Raw genomic sequence first — 22,775 nt, forward strand, 5'->3', positions numbered from 1 at the left:
ATACACATATACACATATATTTAAAAATTCACTCTACTGGTAGATTTTTAAAATCGTTATATGCCTTTGGTTCATAATTTTAAAGTTACTGAACAAAATGCGTATTTAAAAAAAAATTAAACGGAAGTAATTTAAGAATTTCAAGTAGAGATTGTTTAAAATGTTAAAGCCCAGTGGAAGTTCTGACCCACTTAATTCACTTTAGTTTATCAGGAGGAATGGAATTTCCCGGCACGTAGTCAAGCCTTTTCAGCAGTTCACTGGCTAGTCCCCTCGCTCTCCTCCTTGCGGTTACGGCTGACAATCGTGCTAATATGTTGACAAATAATCTCTTCATTAATATTCAGCAGGCTTGCTGGATCTGCAAGTCTCATAAACTGTTACAAACACAGTTTAATTATTAAAATGACAATTGTCTTTCTTTTGTTCCTCATACCATTGGACTTCTGGGTCTCATCTATGCGAGGCTTATTTTCAATGGGGTTATTTTTTGTTTTGAACAATACGTAGTGAAAGAGGGACCTACAGCTGGTTCCTTTTGATGGCAAAGTGCTACTTCCAACTTAAGTGTTTAGCGTTCTGGAACACTGTGGGATTCTGAAAACATACCATGTGGCATTGGTACTAGGCTTTTATTTAGCTTTGCTTTGTGTTTGTAGCGGCTGTATTTTTCATCTCCAATTTCTGAGGGAGAAAACACACTTGTGACCAATTTTACTTTAATTTACCACGTTGAATGGCAAAGATTCCTTTTAAAATAAAATTTAGACGCTTTGATGAATTTACTGGTATGTTAGGATAGCTGTTCTGTGCCCGGAGATGCCATATATTCTACACTGTACATAAATGTTAGCAGAGGATTGAGACCAACTAGAAGAAGAAACTATAGCTGTGCTTATCGGGGAAAGGAAGAGGCAGAAACACCATCATTGAGGCTGTCAGAACACACAAGTGGAAAAAACCTGTTTCACCAGTGCACCATCACGATTTGATTATTCTGAACTAAAGACAAGCGATAGGATTAATGCAAGGGCATTTCCTTCTTTTTCTTTTTATATATGGTATCTCAAGTTTTCGTGTCTGATCTTAATTCTTGCTAATACCAACTAACCATGTGACTCTGAAGCTGAGCAGTAACAACCCAGCAGGTGACTTGAGATTAGGTGCTTCTCCAGACTTCACCTGTGAACACAGAAAATGATCTGTGTCTGCGGGGGGCAGGGGCTCGTTGTGAGACAATTTCCGAGAGGTTGCCTCTGTGTTGATTACTGCCTGCTTGCCTCCCTAATGGCACATAAAGGAATATCAAAACTCAGAAGGAAGAAAATAGTCATTTCTCTGGTGATCTTCATGGTCTATTACTAACCTTCCTCAAATTTACCGTGTGTCTCTAATTGAACACATCAATTCGATCTGATGATGGCAATGCTCTTTTCCTCTAACGAATGCTTTCCTTTCGCTGCAAGTCTGGCGTCATTCTCCCAGTAAGACGACTTGCACGGAAGCAAGTTATATCTCAATTTACCAGCTATACGATCCACGTCACTCGGTACCTATGTCGCTTCTTTTCTTCCACTAAGAATAAACTCTTGGGAAAATAAAAGCAGTATAATAAAGTCATATATAAAGAATAATAATTTAAGATGTGTGTTATTTTGAGCAACTGAAGGAATGTAAGAAAAAGAGGATTTGACTTTCACACTTGAAAATTCTCCTTTGTGGGGGCATAGATGGGTTTAGAGACTGAAAATTACATCTTCTTTATCTTTGCAGCCACGACGCAAGGACTGGCATTATAGAAAAGGAAAGACAACCTTCTAGCTCTTTGGTGAATAACACTCATACATAAAATATTATATATATTGTTTGTATATTTAAAATTTTAGACAACTTTTAGACCAGGCATGGAAGAACTATACTTATACAAAAGGTTGTACTCCATATATTTATGGAAACTTCTTTGCCTCCAGGCACTTTCATTCATTTTTATCATTTTTTATGAAATGTCATATGCACCTGGCAAAAGATCTAACTCTATCAGTGAGAAGAGTTCGGAATGAAAAATAGAAACCTCACACCTCATTATTAGACCTGCTCCCCAGAGATCCGCTCTCTTTTAACTATTTAAAAAATCTCTTCTGATGACCTTTAAATCAGTGCTACTCAAAGTGTGGGCCGTGAATCATTCTCACTCTGAACTGTTTATTGGTCTCTGATGAGCTAAGTATAGAAAGTGAGATGAAGTCTTCAGAAACTTTTACAGGAATTTGACATTGCTGTCACATTCTTATTATATTTTACAAAATACTGGTCCTTATGTTTGGAAATTAAAATAAAATAAGACTGGTCTTTTATCACAGTTTGAGAAGAACCAGCTTACAAAACAAAACAGATTCCCTTCCATTAAGGACAATGAACCATTTCATTTCAATTTTCTCTGCCTTACTGTCCTCCTCTTTTCCCCAATTAATTTAGTTACATTAGGTTAATGTACTGGCCACTTTTGTAATTTAGAACAGTGCCTGGCACACAATGTTACATGTACATATATGTAACATTTATTCAAAAGTATTAACTCACGATTAAATCATGCATTAAATCATAAACGTAAACTTATATTAACTCAGTCCATTCACCTAGGCAGAACCTCATTTAAGGGCTCTTACAGCTCTCTCTCTTTTTTTCGAAGATTGGCCCTGAGCTAACATTTGTTGCCAGTCTTTCTTTATTTTTTTTCTCCCCAAAGCTCCAGTACATAGTTATACATCCTAGTTGTAGGTCATTCTGGTTCTTCTATGTGGGCTGCTGCCACAGCATGGCTTGATGAACGGTGAGTAGGTCCACGCTTTGGATCCAAACTGGTGAACCCTGGGCCACCGAGGCAGACCACACAAACTTAACCACTCGGCCACGGGGTTGGCCCCCTCTTACAGCTCTCTTCACCTCTTCTCTGTCCTCCCTCTCCCCAGTGCTGGAGAAGTTTCATTATTTACATTCTTTTGCATAATTATAATGAGGTCAGACATGCTTGGTCTGAAGGTTATATAAAATTTAAAATTAACAAGCAATATGTGGAATAATTTATATATAACTATTATAAACTGATGAGCTAAAGGATTATAACATATTCCCTATTGCCTATAACCTATAACCTCAAAGTTGTAAACCTTTGCCCACTCAAAAGAGAATTTTCAGGTGTTAAAAGGATATTCTTTTCCTATATTTCTCTGATTGCTCAAAATGATGACACATGTTAGTTGCTTCTCTATTATACAACTTTTGTATTTCCTGGAGTTTACATATTTTTTTCTTTTTGACGAAAGAAGCTTGTGTTTCTTTTTCTATTCTTACTATATTCATGGCAATCTATATTGAAATACATTTGACATTTCGAACAAATTACATGTCCTGATATTAAATATCTGATAAAGAAGATGATGTGGATGCAAAATGATGTTAGGAATGAGAGAGGAACTTTATAATTTATCTAAATTTGAATATTAGAAACAGAATTTTTTTAGAGCACTGTCAGCTGTCGCAGTTCTCAGGGGACCAGGGCTCTCGAGCACCATTTTTGAAATTGTGATCCATGGGCTTCTATTCTCAGCGTAGGATGGCAGTTTACGTGGATGGAGCCTGGGAATCTCCATTTTTAACTAGCTCCTCTGATTAACTCTGGGCACGCCAAAATTAAAAAATGCCTGCTCTAAAATGAGCCATAATCTTAGGAGGGTCTTTGGTAAACTTATTAGGCATCCCCTGCCTTGCAAATATTCTTGTGTTCTGACTATTAGCTAATTTTTCTATTTGCCATTTCTAAGCTCTACACCCCTGGTACCTACTTCTTAAGTCATAAACTGAGTCTTGCTTGCAATTTTCTGATTGTTGGCAATGTCCATCCTGGATTTACCCTTATTATACACCAGATGTGACAAACGTAAAGGATAGCTTGGCCTATCTCTTGTTCTTTTCGAGTTGCAAAAAATGCAATGAAAGGAAGGCATATTGCTATACAATCACGCAAGGCCCAATTTTCCTTAGTTTCATCTGATTATCTAAAAACTGTTTAAGTGATAATGGGCTGCCTTTTCCATAAGATAAATTTGCCTAATCAAGTAACTATTTTAAAATAGGTGCACAGGTTCTTTCAAGGAACCAAGAAAGGTCATAGGATGGATGTGCTGAGGGCTAAGCTTAACCTAGTAGGAGATACAGCTGGAAGTGAGAGGGAGGCCATGTCTAATTCTGGATGAGTAGTAATGGATAAACTGGACGATGCCAGATGGCCACCCAGATAGTCACAATGATGAAGTGAAAGAAGGTGGAACACACAACACTGCCTTAGAATGCACTGAAATGTTCTCAAACTCCCTTCCCAGGATTACCTAGAGTTTCCCCTTGTGCAATTATTTGTAATCATATTTGGGACATTTTATTGCATATATGCATTCTTATTTAGTTACATTTGTATAACTATATGTAATGTATGTAAGCTTTTAGTTATATATATATAACTGTAATTAAATATGTGTGTGTTTAGTTACATATATAAGTTTATATAATTATAGTTATATATATGTGTGTGTAATATAACTAAACACATACATACAGACAGAAAATGTGAAGTGATTGGGAAATAGAAAGTGTTCAATATATTTAAGGCAATCTAGTTATGTCAATCACTGTGTTAAGCACCTTCCAGTGCAATCTCATTTAATACTTAAAATAACCCAGTGAGCTAGGAATTAGTATCACCATATTTTAGACAAGAAAACTGAGACCTAAAGCGAACAAGTAACTTGGATGGATGAGGTCACCAAGATACTAAGTGGAAGAGCTCTCAACTCAGCTCTTTATCATGACGTGATACTGTTTCCCTGTATTTTTAGACATTATTAAAAATTGTGTTGCTACTCTAGTTCTAAGCTAGTGAAAGCATATTAAAAATGTAATGTGACACTACAGCTAAATCCATCAGAAGGATAATGAAGAGACAGGAAACATAGTGGATAAGAGCATCTCCTTGGAGCCAGCTGATAGGATTTGCGTGCTGGCCCCGCCCAGGCAAGCCACTTAACCCTCTATGTCTGCAATGCCTCAACTTTAAAATGGAAACAAGTACACTTTCTACCCAAAGGTTGGTGATGATTAAATGAGTTCACATATGTAAAGTGTTTAAAGTAGTGCTTGGCTACAGTGCAAATGTTGTAGAAGCGTTAGCTGGTATTATTTTTTTCTTTGAAAGTTTAATTAATTTTACCATCTCCATTTTACCTGTAACATTTGCTAAGTTTTCCTTGAATTTTTTCTCATTTTTCAAATCATACCTTGATTCACACACACAAAATCTATTTTTATAACGGGCATCTGTTAATGCTTTTGTGTTTGTTTTTGCCTAGGATCTCTGCCCTGCAGGTCGTCCTCTCTCCAGCCTGGAGGGGGTCTACCATCATCCCTGTTGGCCACTCAGAGGCAGTCTCCTGGGGTGACAGTGTGATTGTTCCCACGGTATTACAGGAGTTAAGCGTAGCCAATCAGCGCCCCTTTCAGAGACTTTATGACTACTGGGAGATAATTACACTTCCCTTCTGAGATCATATACAGCGAGTAGCATGTAAGCCTGGAGCTGCTGGAGGCTCACTTTGCACCACATGAAGAGTCCACCTGAGGATGGAGCCATCAAAGAAAGGAGAGCTGAGAGATGGAGAAATGTGATACTTAAACCACAGGATCCAGATGAATGAGGATCACCTTATAGACTTCCCAGTTGTGTGAGTCAATAAATTATCTTCTGCCTAAGTTAGCCAGAGATAGGCTTCTATTATTTGCATGCAAGAGTCCTGATTAACTCACTGATAAATTATTAGTAAGCATATCTCCAGAATGCCAGTACTCAGCTTATTATATTAGCATAGCAAAAAAAAATTGAGTTTAAAATATTTCTAATAGGTCCCTAAATATCAAGCCCTAAGAAATAAGCACCTCTTGGTGTGAAAAGATATATGGTGTAAAGAATGAAGATAAATAAATGATTTCAAGTCCAAGCCCTACCACTGTGTGACTTTAGGCAACTCACTTAACCCTTCTGGCTTCTCTCTAATACAGAGACTAAAGCAAGTCACCTATTAGAGAATTGTTGTGAGGATCAAATGGCACAATGACAGCTCAAGCACTCCAATATATAGTATTATATTGTATCAAGTCCATGTCTACACTAACAGAAAAAAATGCACGATAAAGGAATTTTTTCAATCTGACACATCTATGTATACTACAAAGATCTTACTACTTTCATTTATCTTTTCCTTTTTCATTCAAAGAAAAAAAATACAACTAACAACATGTCTGAAGAACACTTGGGAAACATGCACATAAGTTTGCATATAATTTCTAAAATTATACAATTCTTGGTTGCCCGCCAGAGTAATTGCTTAGCTTAGTGTTCTGTTATTCTCCTCCTAAATCAAAATCTTTGGCTCACCCCACACCTGCCTTTACAGACGCCTTTCCCATCCGTTATCGCATTCATTCTCTATTACAGCCTCATTATATAGGCAGGAATCATCACCTTGTTTTACAGATGACGAGCTGAAACTCAAGGAAGGTAAGTGATGGCTAATGAAAATGGCAGATAGGACAATCCCTGACCTGTGACTTTAGAGTCACTGAGATGCCTAGATTTTTATTTTCCTATATCTGGATTCTTAATTGTTTTGGTGTGGGTTCAAGTATCCTGGAACTGAAAATTTACTTCTATCCGTTGTGCCATCCTCTGCCGGATTCTAGTTTGCTTGTGTATTTATCAGATCTGACATGCTTAAAATTATTTGGTACCAGCCCCCATTATAAGTGCTAACCAGAGAATTATTTGTTCTCAAGACAGTGGGATAGAATCTGGGTCAGTAAGTACTTTTGCGACACCTCAGCTAATATTATGACATAATTTAACTAACTTTTCTTTCTATTCAAGTATCAGTTCTGTCATACACCAGCAGTTAGGTAACTCATTTGTCACCCAGGGCCTTGGTTGGCAAATAATACAACTTCCGTGCCTCAAAGGCAAGGATGAGTCACGGGAAGATATCCAGGAGAGAAGCCAGTTAATTTCCAAACTGATACTTGAGTCATTTAGAAAAGTGGGGTTCCACCTGAGCTGGACTCCCCATCACTTTGTCCGAGTGGCAGGAAATTTGTAGTGCTCAGATATATCCATAGCCAAGTAAAATGCCTACTTCCTGGTCAAATATAAATGCCTTTCGAATTGTTCCATGTAATTCGCTTTCTGAAACGCCACATCTCTTCCTTTTCCATTTTTAGTGACTGGCCTAAGTTCCATCTCCTCTGAAAATGTAATTCTGAACTGGTTACGTCCACAGCGATCCTTCTTCCTCCGAACTTGAAGACCCTGATTTTATACCTAGCTGACAATTCAAGGAAAGAAATAATCATTTTCCAAAATTCATATAAGTCATCTTCCAGCTAGCTTCAAGTTCTTTGAAGCACATTTTATGTTCTGTCCTTTACTTTCCTTTTACCTACGATGTACGTATACTGCGCTTTCTCAGCAAGAGTTTCTTGAGCCATTGATGTCTATGCCTCTGGTCTGCATTATCAGTGATTATTAAGCATTCACAATCTATAGCTATTCATTGCTGGCCTAAATAGGTTATATTTCCATAGCAAGGCCAGCACACCTCCATGGTACCAGAGAGTAGGTATCATTTGTTCCACTACTTCAAGAAAAAGCAGTCCACTACTCTAAGAAATTATTTTTAAAGATTATCTAATACTGAACAAACAGAAACAATCTAAAAATATAATACCAGGGTAATGGTTAAATAAAATATTATACACACTCTAATGTCACACAAAAGAAATCAGTGCATAAAGAACTTGGTACAATATGTGTAATACGATAATTAAAATATCAACATCATAATGTTCTTGTGTCCATAATAGATTAATAATGCTTAATACAGAAATAGTATATAGTAAGTAAAGATTACTCATGGTAACGATTACGTACTACCTTTAAATCAATGTATAAATACTTATAAGTTCTAAGGAAGTACACCAACATATTAAGTTTCTCTTTGTTTCATTTACCTCTTAATATGTATTTCTCAATTTCTCTATAATATATATACATTTCATCAGAAGAAATTTTCAGTCTCCATTTTTTTCTTTACTTCTCAAGCCACCTCAATTAATTTGTGCCCCTACTCAGTAGGCAGTCTACAATGAGCATTTATCCACTGAATAATTCACAGCTGAGTTACTAATATCACACTGACGGATTGAACCATTATCGTTTTTGAATGGAAGCTATTACCTTCGTGAGAGATTTCCTTCCAGGGATTGGGTGGGTACATGAAAGCTGCATTCTGGATTTGGTCGTGTATGTCTTCATCCTCATTAAAGGGGAACGTGCCACTCAGGCTGACATAGATGATGACCCCAACAGACCACATGTCTAGAGAGCGATTATAGCCTTTGTTCCTCAGAACCTCAGGAGCCAGGTAAGCGGGGGTACCCACCACCGACCTCCGGAAAGACTTCTCTCCAATGATCCGGGCAAAACCAAAATCACAAAGTTTCACCTGTTGATAATAATGGTTTGCAGAAATGGTAAGGTCACAAACTGTGTCTGTGTGTCTCTTATAGCCCAGCTCCACCAAAGACAACTGTAATACATACATATATTGTATGGATTTCTCATGGTAGAAGTCATAGCCATTTTCCATTTCGTGTACTTGAAGATGTTGGTTTATGTACTGATGCAAAGTGTATTTTCATTCATAAAAATATCACTTAAATGTTCTTCCTTCCTCCCCCACAAAACCAAGAGATAAATGTGAAAATACGTATACTAAGAAGCAGGTAATATTGTTGTACAAGGCAGGAAAACACCATGCAAATCGGGGAAGTGACGGATCTAACTCAGGGGCTTAATATAAATAAAGGTCGAAGAAACAGGGACACGGCATGTCATCCGCTACAAGCCTCAAAGTTAGCTCTGCACAGGCACGTCGGTAGGACCTAAAGGTGTCAGGGAGGCGAGGCAGGACAGCCACCTTGGTCAGGTCACTTTAGAGCAAGACCCTGGGGAGGGATCCAGTTGCCCCGTCTGAGCTGAGGAAAAGAAGCAATTTTGCCCTTGTCCCTGAGAGCAACACTCAACTTAAATGTCTTGGTCAACATTAGAGAACTGAGAGCATCCTGGGCCTTTTAAGTGTCCTCATTCTCAGGCCAGTGCTTTCAACACTGGCCCAGGGCTGCCAGTTCTTCAGCATCTGCACACAGCAGAAGGAGAAGGCACCGTGTGTATTAGCGAGGCAGGGTGAACTCAGAAGCCAGGGTGACAAAGCTGTGGTCCCAAAAATATGCGATAGCAAATGGATGAAAAGGAACAGGTAAAACTTGAAACAAATAAAGGTTTTGAGGAAAAAAGGTGACAGGATGCTGCCAGAGGGCCAGTGTCGCTGTCAGCTGACTTGCTGCTGAGCAAGGCTTTTGTACTTGCCTGAGGGAAAGGATCGGCTGATGCGAGCAACACGTTTTCTGGCTTGAGGTCACAGTGAACGATATTTTTAAAGTGAAGATGCCGTAAAGCCACAAGTATCTATAAAGAAGAAAATCATCAACATCATTTTATTTGGGTCTACCAGTTTATTTCAAAATGTTTTCTACTGGGACATAAATAAAGGGCCAAGAGAAAACACACAATGAACAGTTTAGGTTCTTTATGCTCAAGACACTGAAATGAGCTAGAGCAACATAGCAGGTTCTAATGGAACTTCAGTGGAAAAAGTAGATTATGTTATTCCTACAGCAACCAAGACAGGTGGAGATCAAAGAACGCAATAATATGTGACGGGGATGCCCATTCTTGAATATTTTCAAAGAATCAGGACTCGGCCACTGTGCAATTTAGAATTTCATGAGTAGGTTTAACCCATGGGCCCGCATACACATCACTCATTTGGTCTACCAGACTCCAGATACCACAGATATAAAGTAGATAATACAATAAGTCATTGGGACCTTTTTGAGTGCAGTCTAGACTTTGGAGCGTGGCACTGAACAACACGCTTAGAAAGCTGCAGTTAGCCAGTGATAACATTTGATATTAAATATTATCTTTTTTTCTGTCTCTAACTGATTTCTTACCTGAGTAATTAAAAACTTCGTTATGTGCTCTGGCAACCTGCCCTTTTCACTTGACAAGATCATCTCCAGCATGTCTCCATGGAGTTTTTCCATAACAACAAACACTCTTTCAGGCGTCTCAAACATACACTCCAAATTTACAACACCAGGGTGATGAAGGTTCTATTAAAGATAAATAAAGCACTTGAAGAAAATGAGTTTTTTGATACCGTCTGGCAAGCTCGTTGATGATACAAAACTCTTCAAGCTTAAAGCTATGGAGAAACCCACACTTAAGATTTTTAACACCTCTAAATTCCACATGTGCTGCCTTATATTTTTGAAATTCTAATGTCTCCAAAAAATACATCTTTACTCTCTATGCATAGCGAAATTATTTTTCCTATGCTAAAAATCCAAGTTCCAGCACAGTGAATTGCTAAATAGGTTTTAATTAGAATACCATATTGAGAGATGTGTAATTTCTTAGGATCATCTCCAATATTAAGCATACTATCCTAAATAAGCATACCAGGCCATCTCTACACACTTGGTAGAAATTTCATGTAGAACAGAAAAGATGAACTTCGTATGCGTGCTTCCGACTGCACTGATGACGCACATTAGTCAAAACTTTTTGGAACTGCTCTGCTACTGGAGGCTGCGGTAGTTTGCTACAGAAGCTCTTATACAGAGCGAAGATCGCCATGAAAACAGCAAAAAAAAAATTATTATTAAGTCCTTGCTTTGTCCAAGACACCATGCTACATGGGAATCCTGCATGGCTCTTAAGCACTCAATAAATATTTCCACAATAAAGCAATGGCTAACAACAATAGGCTGCATTTAGCTCAACATGCTAATTGTCATACACGTCAAGCAAAATTACTGTTAACATTAGATGGGCCCTTGTAAGGATGCTTAAGTGCAAATGTTGATCTGTGGTCATCAGTAAAAGTCTTTGATCATTTGACCTTTACGTTTTTTTCTGTGCACAATAACAAAAATCCTAATATTAAAAAAACTGTTATATATTCCACTTATATTTCAATGAGAAACAGAAAAAAAAATCATCATAAACAAAACTACCTGAATAAAAAAATATGGACTAACTTAAATGTGCTAACAGCTGAACAGAGAAAAAAAATAAATGCTTTATTTTAGAAAAAAAAATCTCAGAGGGATAAAATTGTATGTAAAATGAAATTTTTACAAACACGTGAAACCTGAAATGGCTCACTGTTCAGAGCTCACAGATGGATGCTGGGTGGTGAGCAGCAGAAGGGGTTGTGGGTGAATCTGCGTTGTCATCATCCTCCGCGCTACCCACTGGCAAGGAAAGTCTGGCAACAACTGGATATGGAGCCCTGCTATGGTTAGCAGATGCTCCTAGGATGATAACCTGTCTCTCAGGCTGCCCTTCCACTACCATGGAAATTTCGGTGTCTGCCTCAGACATCTGATGGGTCTTTTTGATTCTGATGCCTTGGGGTCCAATCATGCAGCATAAAGCGGTCATGGAATAGCAAGTTTGTGAATGTGGTCGGAGCAGATGCCTGCACATCTACCCAATAGCCTTTCACCTCTAGAGGGCTGGAATCATTGTTCTTGAAACTGTCACATTGTTAACTGGTCAAGTCTGGCTACTTCAGACAGACTAGGCCTCCAGAGTTATTCTCTCCTGGTCACAACTGAAGCACATGGAAAGAGGGTGGGATTAACAAAGTTCGCACTCGCATTATTCTTACCTTATCTGTCCTGATTGCCTATAAACGCGGCCAGATAACTAGTTGGCTTTGACCATTATGGGAGCACCAGATCCTCAGGTGGGAGACTCTCATTAATGACTGCATATATCCCTGGAATACCAGTGATAGCATTGTTCATACCTGGACCTGTGCCCAGGCTGTCTCATTTCTTTTTCCTTATATCACCTTCTCTGATAGAGAAGTCACACCAGCTGGACAGACCATCAGCCTCTGGGTGTCCAGGTGTCTCAGCTGTCCTCTTTTAAATCAACATTCATAGCAGAAGCTTTAAGGATGACATGAGAGTCCAGCCTGAGTTGTGCTTCTCCTGGGACAAGTCCATTATGAGATAAGCCAAGTGTGCCTTTCTCTTTCGAGCATCTTCTTAACTGATTCTCTTTTCTATTTACTCTAACTTTAAGCACTTAAGCAGTGTTCTGGGGGATTTGGCTTCCTTAAATGGCCAAGGCCTTGTTGTCTGGGTGGGGTACAGGAACAATGAAGAGGAAAGAAGCAGACCAACAGAAGCAGGCAGCCAGGCAAGGGGGTCCCCTGTGTGTAGACAGAGGAAAAACTAGAGTGTGAAGGAGATTAAGGTTATAGGAGAGCAACCTTAGGGGGTCCAGGAAGGACAGGGGAGGACAGAGTGCTGCTGTTCAGTCTGTTGCTTCTGCTGACCTTGTCTTAGACTGTGAAGGCTGGCAGAGAAGAAGAAGTCAGCAGATGACCAGGAAGCTCTCCTACCTAAATTATCCTAATATATAAGCAATGTCAACCCTCATGTGACTCTACCTGTATTCATCTAAGGATGGGAGTTCTTAGAGGTACTAAAGTCCTTCATCCAATATTCCTTTTTCCTTCTCCCTACTCTACAACATGACTTGAGAACCTATAAAGAGGGTAAGACTTCTATATGTGTTTCTCTAATTGCTGCATTCCCAGAATGTTCTAGGCCAAAAGCATGGAATGGATTAATGAGATTGTTCACTGTCAACTGTTTTGTGCCATGTTCACTGTAAACTCTGAAGGACTCTACAAATGTCCTCTAATAGCATCTTTATGAAAACGGTAAGGGAAAATTTTGCTATTTCTTGATAAAGGACTTTGAATATAGTTAGGTATATATAGATTTAAAAAATATATATATTCAATGGGGCTGGCCCAGTGGCATAATGGTTAAGTTCACACACACTGTTTCAGTGGCCTGGGGATTGTGGGTTGGGATCCCAGGCATGGACCTGGCACCACTCATCAGGCCATGCTGTGGCGGCATCCCACATAAAATAGAGGGAGACTGGCACAGATGTTACCTCAGCAACAATCTTCGTCAAGCAAAGAGAGGAAGATTGGCAACAGATGTTAGCTCAGGGCCAATCTTCCTCAACAACAACGACAACAACAACGACAACAACAACAACAACAAAATATATACAAATATATTTAATGAACACATTGACCTAACAGCCATGTATATACAACTGGTAAAAAAATATGTTTTAGAAAAGTTTAAACTCATATGTTTGTTGCACTTGGCCCTTGCTCTTTTACAAAAATCCTTATGCTTTATAGGTTTGCTAAAGAATACATTGAGTAGTAGCTGAAAAGTCTTTCCAACAGCAAAATGACCTTATTTTTTCTGCATGGCTGATATATAAGAAGTTGATATTTTTTAAGTTTATTATGTATGGTTGAGAGAAGGCCACCATAGATTCCTACTCATGAGCTGTATTTTTTTGCCTTGAACCCAATGACCAAACTTGTTTTTACATTCAACAGCAACAAAAGGAAAAAATATAAAAAAATCATGCCTTATTTATCCAAATTCTCTATACTATACTGATGAAAAGTATTTCCTTAGCCTAGAGAAGACAATCTTTAAAGACTGGAAATAGAAAAAAATTAAAGCTATTATTTTCTATTATCATGCGTAATTCATACTACTTTTTTAATACCTTAAGGGCAACTCTAAGCTTTAACTAAAGTGGTCCATGTGACTGGCTCACAATTTTAATTTTCTAACTAAAGAAGTGTGGAATAGCTTCTCAACCTTTTCCTCCTAATGTCTAAAGTAACTGAATTAATTTAAAAATGACTTGACGACTACAACATGAGCTATGGCATGGCAGTATTCAGAGAGAACTTTTGCTAACTTCTCAGGCCTACCTCAGGAATTCGGATAATAAATTTCATGGCAAAGTAAGCTACTACAGGACTCTCTGGCCATCTGTTGGTTGCATTTAAGTAATTTAATTTTCAGGAAATGAAACATTTGGTCAAGTACAGGAAAGAATAATGTCCATTCACACATAACAGATTGATGACATATCCATGGGGTGAATAGGTTGTTTCAAAGTCTAGGAGGAAATGCTATTTGAAGAGCAAGACAAAAATGTCCCTGACTCGAGTTGCCTAAAGAATTCTTATGTAATCAATGGAAACTAGTCACCCAAAGCAAAGGCTTTTACAAAAGTAACAATATTCTGTAAATAAAAAAAAGAAATAAAGATTTAACTAATTTAAACTTTTAGCTTATGTGTATATTCTATTTTATGTTATATTTTTTGGATTCCTATTAAATAATATTTCATGTGTACTTATAGTGTTTAATACTAATAGTTTTGCTATCCTGTAAATCTGGAGTTTAGAATTCATTCCATATATTTAGCTGTGATAAGTTAATGTCATATTTTCCCCTTCTTTCTTCTACTTTTAGGATTATTATGCTCAAACATAGGAGATGTGGAAAAGAGGAAAATTAGAATCAATATATCTTTTAAACAGGTTATTTAGGAGCAATTCAGGCTTAATATGAAAACTTCTGACTACTTTTCTATGAAATGACTAAATGATTTAGCTCATATTGAGAGAGAAAGAAATAAACTTAAAAGAAACGAATTCAGGATTTAAATTCTAAACGGCAGGCAGAGCAGAAGGAAGAATATTCCATTACACGGTGGTGTGCGTGTGGCGGTGAGTGAGGTCCCTTTCTTGGAGGTATAGCACTGTGGCAATGGCTTTGTTGATTCTCATTCCTGCCACTTCGCCAGGGTTGAGAGAAAAGCACAACATCTTATCCATTTTCGAATCACAATCTCTTACAATTTATGCTTCATTTAGTGGTCCTAGAAATCAGAATCACCTAATGCCTTATGAAGGGAAAATAGTGAGTAATTCTCTGACAGATGCTAAAAATGCCATTGTGTAGAGAACAGAGGATTATAAAAAGTCTTGTTAAAGATAATACCCAAATTGATAAGGTAGGCTCAGCTATCTCTTCTAAATTCCAGACTCCAACTGTCTTTTGGGTATGTTCACTTAAGGAAAACATGTCCAAGAATGGAATTGATGTCTTTCCCTCCAAACTTACTCTTCTAGTGTTTCCTCCCTTGGTAAATTGCCAGCCACCTAGGTCAGAAACCTGAGAGTCATCCTAAATAGGTACTTCTCTCTCACTTCCAACAACCAAATGGTGTCTGAATCTAACAGAGTCCACCTCCTTCACTTCTCTCACGCTGATGCCTCACCATCATCCTCACCGTTACTGCTTTGGGCCTTTTGAGCCTTATCTCTTTCGTAGGGATCTGCCACAGCCTTCCGACTGATCTCCTTGTCTTAGGTCTGGCTCTCCTCCAAACCTTCGTCAAAGGGCTGCCACTAGGATCTTCCCAAAGGTGATTCTGATCATACCATCTTGCTTTCAAGTCCATAAGAAAATCCCCACCAGCTTCAGGAGGAGGTGCACCCCTTTAGCAAGGCACAAGGGGCCCTTTACTATCGTCTCCTTTTCCCCCACCCACCCAAATATCTCCAGCTTCTTCTCTTCTTCTCCCACGTGTCTACCCTTCTCTCTAGGCAGACTGAACTATTTTCAGAACAAGCCACGCTCTTTCTTTCCTTTGTATGGATTCATAGGTACTGTTCTCTCAGCCTGAACCAGGCTGTTGGCCTGGCCAGAATACTCAGCTGTCAGGAAGCTTTCATGGCTCTTCCAGTCTCACTTGGACGTCTCTGTTCTCATAGTCTTTGGTACAATTCTCTTTCATAACAGTTAACACATTATCTTTAGTTACTGAACCTATGTGTCTTACCTACAAGAGTAAAAGCTCTTTAAGGCCAATACTGTATTGATTATGTTCCCAGTCAATGTAAGCCTACTGCCTGGTACATATTAAATGCCCAACACAAGTTTGTAAACTTAACTGAAAGATGAATTCCTTTATCTCCTTACTTTTCAGCACATGAATGATATTCTTTAAGATTTGAATGATTTTATTGAAGAAATGCTAATACATGTATGACATATTTAATGACAGTACATTTTGCATCAAATATGATATAAGCTGATATCCTCTCTTCAGAAAAAAATACAGGCCATGACTCCTTCGCTTGAATTCACTTGAATCTGCTGGTAAGCAATCTCAGGATTCTGATGATGACTAATACGATTATAAGCAATGATTTCATGACAAATACCAATATATGGATGTGAATATCAGAAATGCCACCATTGGTAGGAGTTGCAAAATGATTTCCTAAAGTTCAAAGGGTATAACAAAGATGTGCTGGTGGTTTTCAGGTACCACTCCTTCAAAATACACAAATTTTGGCCACTGCTTTTGTAAATACTTTAGCATATTTAATAGGAAGAAACATATAATTTCCTATGCTCTAGGTCCTTCCTTTGTATTTATTGTATACCTAGCTCTTGCTAAGGAGAAACTCCTAGCTTCAGCTCAGTCTCAAAGGCTAATAGGAAACAGTCACCAGCAAGAGATAACCAAGGCAGCAGCAGCTAAAGGTCACAGTGAGGATATTCCTTTTAAATTACCCCTTTCCCCTCATGCCAACTGTCCTTATGTGAATTGTGAAAACCTAATTTCCCATGATTTCATTATTGTCCTGAAGATGAGAAATAAGCCCTGAAAATGGCCTATTCAGATGATAATGATCACTGTACTTTAGCTCCTTACTTAGAAAAGGCCTTTCAACTCCCTTCTCCTTCATTCTTGATTTAGCCCAGGACATGTATGGGGACAAGGACAGCCTTGAGGCCTGGGGCATATTTCAGGAGACACTGACTGAGTTTGAATTCCAGCTCTGCCACTTCCTGGCTCCTGACCTCCATTTCTTCATATGCAAAACGGGATAATAAAGTGTGTCTAATCTTGTAATACAACTGAGACTTAATATTTAATGTATACAAAATACTTGGAATTGTGCCTGAAACACAGTAAAAGTGAGTTGTTATTATTATCAGGCAGATTTTCAATGATCTTTAAAAGATCTGGGTCACACTTCCCTCTTTAGTTTAATAACTGAAAGTTTACACTAAGTGGCAGAAAAGAACATCTCCTTTGGCCTCTCACCTAATGGAGGCTACGTCAGGTTAAGTATGAACTGCTCCAAACTCACATCTTCTAGTTTGTCCTGCCCCACCTTTCCCCTTACTGTGTTTTTGAACTTCAGTGACGGCAGAGGGGCTTCGACTCTGAGGTCACCCAGGTGAAGCTGTGTGTTGCACCACATGAAAGCCTCCCTGGCCCAGAGTGAGGATGGGCATCGTCGGATTGTAGCGTGGGATTGTGTTTCCATTTTACGTTCAGCCAGAGAAACTCTACGACTTTGATAGGCTCATACTTCACTAGTTATCTTTCAGGAGGTAGCATTTGTTGGGGGAATTTCATCTGTAAAATTTTAGAACTGCACATGGATATGAACCTAGAACAAAATAAATAAAGCTAACATATACCGTGAGAAGAATAAATGCACACGATATTACTTCAACAACAAAGACCAGATATAACAATCCACGCTCTGTGGCTAGGGGTCACTGGCTGACATTTGGACCAACGGGGCCACAATCCAATTTAACCCATTAGAGTCCAGGAACTCTGAAATGTGCAGATCATTGCTGGTAAGAATTGTTTTCTCATACCATCCATCTGAACTACGTAGGGTGTGATGTTACTTTTGTCGTGGCGTGAATTAGCACCGATTGAGCCTGGTTTAATATAGTTCAAAATTTTGTGGGAGGAATAATAAGCTGAAGCATCTTCATTAACTGCTAACAACAATACACATATTGTGCCTGGGTACCAAGAAAGGGACTCAGTTTTTAGGTGGTTAGCTTGTCATGCACAATTTACCATTACACGTTTTTCATCTTAAATTAGCTATAAGTCATATGAATTCTATTAAATAATACTGGTCCAAGAAATTTTTTTTAAATGACTAATTCAATGTTTGCATAGCAGAAAAACCAACTGAGGCTTGATAACTTCTGTATTCATGTATACCCATAGACCTATCTACACACCTCTCAGTCATTCTGCACTTCATCAATTCTGGAAATGCTTTAATCTAGCTTTAGATCCTTGGGGTTGCTGCAGACATACCATAAACATACTGTGTCCTCTCCTTTTCCTGTAGAAGGTGGAGAAGCTAAATGCAGATGGGGAGAAGGAGTATGCAGAAAACAACACTTAAAAAACCCTCTCATCATCTCCCACATAGTTCCAGCCTTTCTTGATTTTTCACCAGGTAGAAATAGTACACAAATATGTGATATTTTCAACTTATCACCGGGCATCTTTCAGATTAGAGGTATGAATGGAAAATTTTAGAAACAAAATCTAGATTTCCTAAACCCACCATCTGGATTCATACACAAATTTCATCGGATCAATGTTTGTATATGGCTAAAATTAGCACTGTAATTTTGGGGGTGGGGGGAGTGATTTTTATCAAGAGATCTTGGGAAAGACCCTCAAACAGCAAGGATCTTGTATGCACCCCAGTGCCCACCCCTAAACTCCAACCAAGGCCAGAGTTTCAAGTTGAATTTAGGAAAAAGGATGTAATATTTGAGAACCAGCAGCAAAGGCTTCAAAGACAGAAAATTAATAACTGACATCTTTAAAAAAAATCAGTATTAGTAAACATTCTACCTATAAAGCTTGACCCCCTTCCCTCCAGCCATTACTCAGCTAGTGTTTAGGAGAAAGTCAAGAATTAAAAGTACGGCTTGTTAAAATAAGGAAATTGGAATTCGTAGAGGAAGATGTGTTTATTGTATATAAAAGTTGAAAAATGGATCAAACATCTGGAATTTTAAAAATTTCCTATCAAATGCACAGCAATGGAGACACATCTGGAACACTTTTTTATTTCCTGTTAATCTACCTGGCTGGAAACACGAACACATAAATCCAATCTCATTGTGGTGTTAGATTTAAAGCGTAATTTTTAACAAATCATATCACTGCAGCCCAGTTTCTATATTTAGATGTCAGCATTCCAGAAAGCATAACGTTCTATTATAATGTTCAATGATCTGTGCAGACACATAATTCTTCTGATCTCTTATATATGTACTAGATAATGGGACCTGGAGTGACTATATAGGGTGTACTGGACAGGGTTAGAAGACAGAACACTATTTGCAAAAAGGTCAGTTGGTGATATCTTACTTTTTTGTATGGGTTCTGTGGCCAAATGCAATAAACTGGCATATTCTCAAAATGAAACAAGTTCTTAATTATGGAGCTTCCCAGAATCTTTAATAAGTGAAAGACTATATTCACTTCCAAGACATGGATGACCTAGATAGAGTACACAATATTTTCTAAACTGTCTTAAAGAGGACACCCCCAGCCCCTTAACCCCCTTCCCTGAAGGAACTCAGAAGATTAGCGTTTTTCCAAAAGTATATTGGGAAACTGATTTAAAAAACACTTTGTCTACTATTTAATTTAGTCCCCCCAAAACATTCCTGTGAAGCAAGCAAATCAACTCAGATAAATTCTAATCCATAAATAAGGAAATCAAGGTTAAAAGAGATTTACCAAAACCAGAAAAGTTTTGACTTGGAACCTGGCCTTCTGACACTAACTTCACTATGACTAACTTCTTATCAAACACAATATCTATTCGGAAAATTTTCTAAGTTTGTTTTTCGTTTTCTCATAATAGATCTTTGTTTTCTTTTTTCCTGTATTTTAGACATGTATACACATAATCCATGGGCTTTATTTTTTGGAACATTCAGAAGATGACAAGATTACCTTAGAGAAGCAAAACATGTCTTGTCTTAAAGCGACAATTTCATGAAAATTCTTCATGCAATAAAATACAAAGAAAGAAAGATTTGAAGAAATACGATAAACACATTAGATGGAAAAACAGAAGTGTAAACCAATCTCTCACACACACTAAAAGAGAAAGTACTCAAATTTTGCATATTTTTCTCTAAAGAAAGAAAAATTGATTCCTTTATGAATTAAAAAAAATCATCTGTTTGCAAAAATTTTCATTTTCCCACCCACACTTAGCAACATTATTCTCTGGTTTTCTATAATGATTATCTCTTCTCCACCTACTCTTGATCATCTTTTTAGACTAAGAGAACAGAGCCACATATTTACAAGATATATATATTTAATCTTACTCCATGAAGACAAATTACCATGTTTTTTAGACAAAAAGGAACAAAGGTAAGGAATACTCTATTGTCTTATTGGCATGCACTGCAATTCTGTACCCCTCTGGTTCCTTCAGTTGTGGCTACATCATTTGTTCAACAAATAGTTACTGAGTGCCACCCAGGGCCCAGGCACATGTTAAGACATGTTCAGCCCTATCGGAAGCTTTGAGTCAACCATGTTCTTTGTTATGATGAAATTATATGTCTCTAGGTTCTCTATTTAGGGAATTCAACGTCAAGTTATTTGAACTTATTCCTAGGAGCTAGACTTATAATCCAGTTCTGGCAATACTAGTAATATCTAATAAGTATGGAACCTTTACTATGTGCCAGGTACTGCCAAGAGGTTCACAAAATCATCACATTTGATTCTCATAACATCTCTAAGAGGTTTTCCAGGTAAGGAAACTGAGCTCTTAAGAACTCTTAAATACAAGTATTTGAACCCAGGCAGTCTAACTCCAGCACCTATGCTCCTAAAACACTATGCTATACACCGCCTTAATTCTTTCCAAATCCATTTAGGACCCGGGGCCTGCCTGTTCTATCTGGTATGCTTCAGGGGTCACACTGCTGAAGCCTCCTCACCACGATCTCACAACCCATCAAGGCATGTTGTCTGGATTTCTGAATGCTGCCTGTTGCCAGTCTTCTCACCACAGTGTCCCCTATACCTGTTGGAACATCCACCTGGACACCTGGCCTTGATGATTTGGATTCCCTATCTTCCTGACTGGCAGTACTTCTTCCCTCCAGCTTATTCTATTTTTTTAGCCCATGTACCACCTGTGTTGTTCTGTGCTACCAAATTCCCTCTTGATCTTGAGGTTCCACTGTCTTTAGAAGTATCACTCTGATGTGTTCTCTGATTTCCTTTGCACCCAATGCCCAATTTTTTCCCTAGGGGCTCAGCTTTTGAGACAGCCTATAACATCTGGAACACTGAGCAGCTACTCTACACTTTCTCCTTTTCAAATACTGTAATTTTCTAATTAAAGCCTAAAATTTAATGACTTATTTATACAGAAGGTATTATAACAAAGGCCCTGAGAAAGAATTTTTGGAAAAACAGTATGTGATTTAAGACAATTTTGTCAAATGTTAATCAATTACCTGTAATGTCTTTACTACTGTGGTAGGCATTGTAGAAGCTGAAAAAAATAAGGCATTGCTGAAACCTTCAAGTTGCTTATAATTCTATCACATAATAAGCATTTGATAAGTATTAAAGTAATATGTTATATTAAGACTAGAAACCACAGGAGATATGGAAACCAGCAGGAGACAGTCAGGGAAAACTGGTGGATCCTGAAGATCAATCAAACATGGATGAGCCAGGCACATCAAGATGGGAATCCGAGCTTGGAATTAAAAGCTGAGCAATGGCCAGAGGTTAAGAGTATGAAAAGGACGACAACTTGAAGAGAAATGACTCAGTTGAATAGGAGAGACAGGGTCCAGTGAGATTGCCTATAGTAGTAAAAGCCAGGAAAAGTAGATATATTTGATGAAATAAGAAAAAGAAAACTACTACACTTGGGTGGGATGGAAACCCACTAAAGACTCATCGAGTTGTGATCTTCAGGATGGACCAGGGAAAAGGGTGGCCAGGAAGACGATAACATAGTGGGGTGAGTGGGAAGACCCAGCTATCAGGAATAACATCTGTTGCAGTAACCATGACACGAATTTAAAAGCCTGGTCTAGGCTAGCAGCAACAGAAATGCTAAGGTTGCAGCCAAGGTGACATTAGAGAAAGAAAGAAAAGAAATGGTGGCGTTTTGACTGTCACTACTAGCTGGAAATAGCCCCATACAATGCTTTCTTGCTTTTAAACTTTCTTCTCTACAATATATCATCCCCAAATACTGATCTGATCATAATTTCTTTTTCAAAACTTTTCAATAATTCACCATCACTCAAGCATAAGAAAATCCAATTAACTTGGCAATATCTAAGGTTCTCCATGAACTCATACAAAAGCCACTTCCTGGTCTTATTGCACACTCTGTCCCACCACAGCATCATCAAACTAAGGAAGGCATACTCTTGGGGAACAGGAAGATTTTTAAGATTTCTATGAGTAGAAGGCTACTTTTAAGAAAATCTGTTTTGTTTATATCTGTATCCCTACTGCCTGGAACACGGTGGGCACTCAATAATTATACTTTGAATGAATTATAATCATCCATACATACTCTTCTAATACAGATCTCTTCTCATACAGAGCTGTCTGAGAATATGCTGGCAGTGTTCAAATTGCCCGTCTCCAAGTTTCCTTTCACAATATTTTTTCTCCCACTTTCCAAAAGGAGGGTATGCTTCTCACACATTCCAAATGTTACTAGGGTGCCTTGCCTTGGGGAGGAAAATCCTCTGGGACAAAAATAAAGGGA

The 22,775-nt window shown here is 38.2% G+C and overlaps 1 protein-coding gene across 2 annotated transcripts in view; it reads right to left on the minus strand.

Annotated features, from left to right (window-relative positions):
- PRKD1 (protein kinase D1) overlaps positions 1-22,775 on the minus strand; it is a 286,605-nt gene that overhangs the window by 11,064 nt on the left and 252,766 nt on the right. For both annotated transcript variants that reach the window (XM_023623404.2, XM_023623408.2), the window contains 3 exons: positions 10,171-10,332; positions 9,524-9,622; positions 8,333-8,600 (listed from right to left, as the gene is read on the minus strand). In XM_023623404.2, coding sequence (XP_023479172.2) covers positions 8,333-8,600; positions 9,524-9,622; positions 10,171-10,332 — 529 coding nt within the window. The remainder of the gene's footprint in view (positions 1-8,332; positions 8,601-9,523; positions 9,623-10,170; positions 10,333-22,775) is intronic.

The sequence above is a fragment of the Equus caballus genome, chromosome 1 (genome assembly GCF_041296265.1).
Source record: "Equus caballus isolate H_3958 breed thoroughbred chromosome 1, TB-T2T, whole genome shotgun sequence".
Lineage (NCBI taxonomy): Eukaryota > Metazoa > Chordata > Mammalia > Perissodactyla > Equidae > Equus > Equus caballus.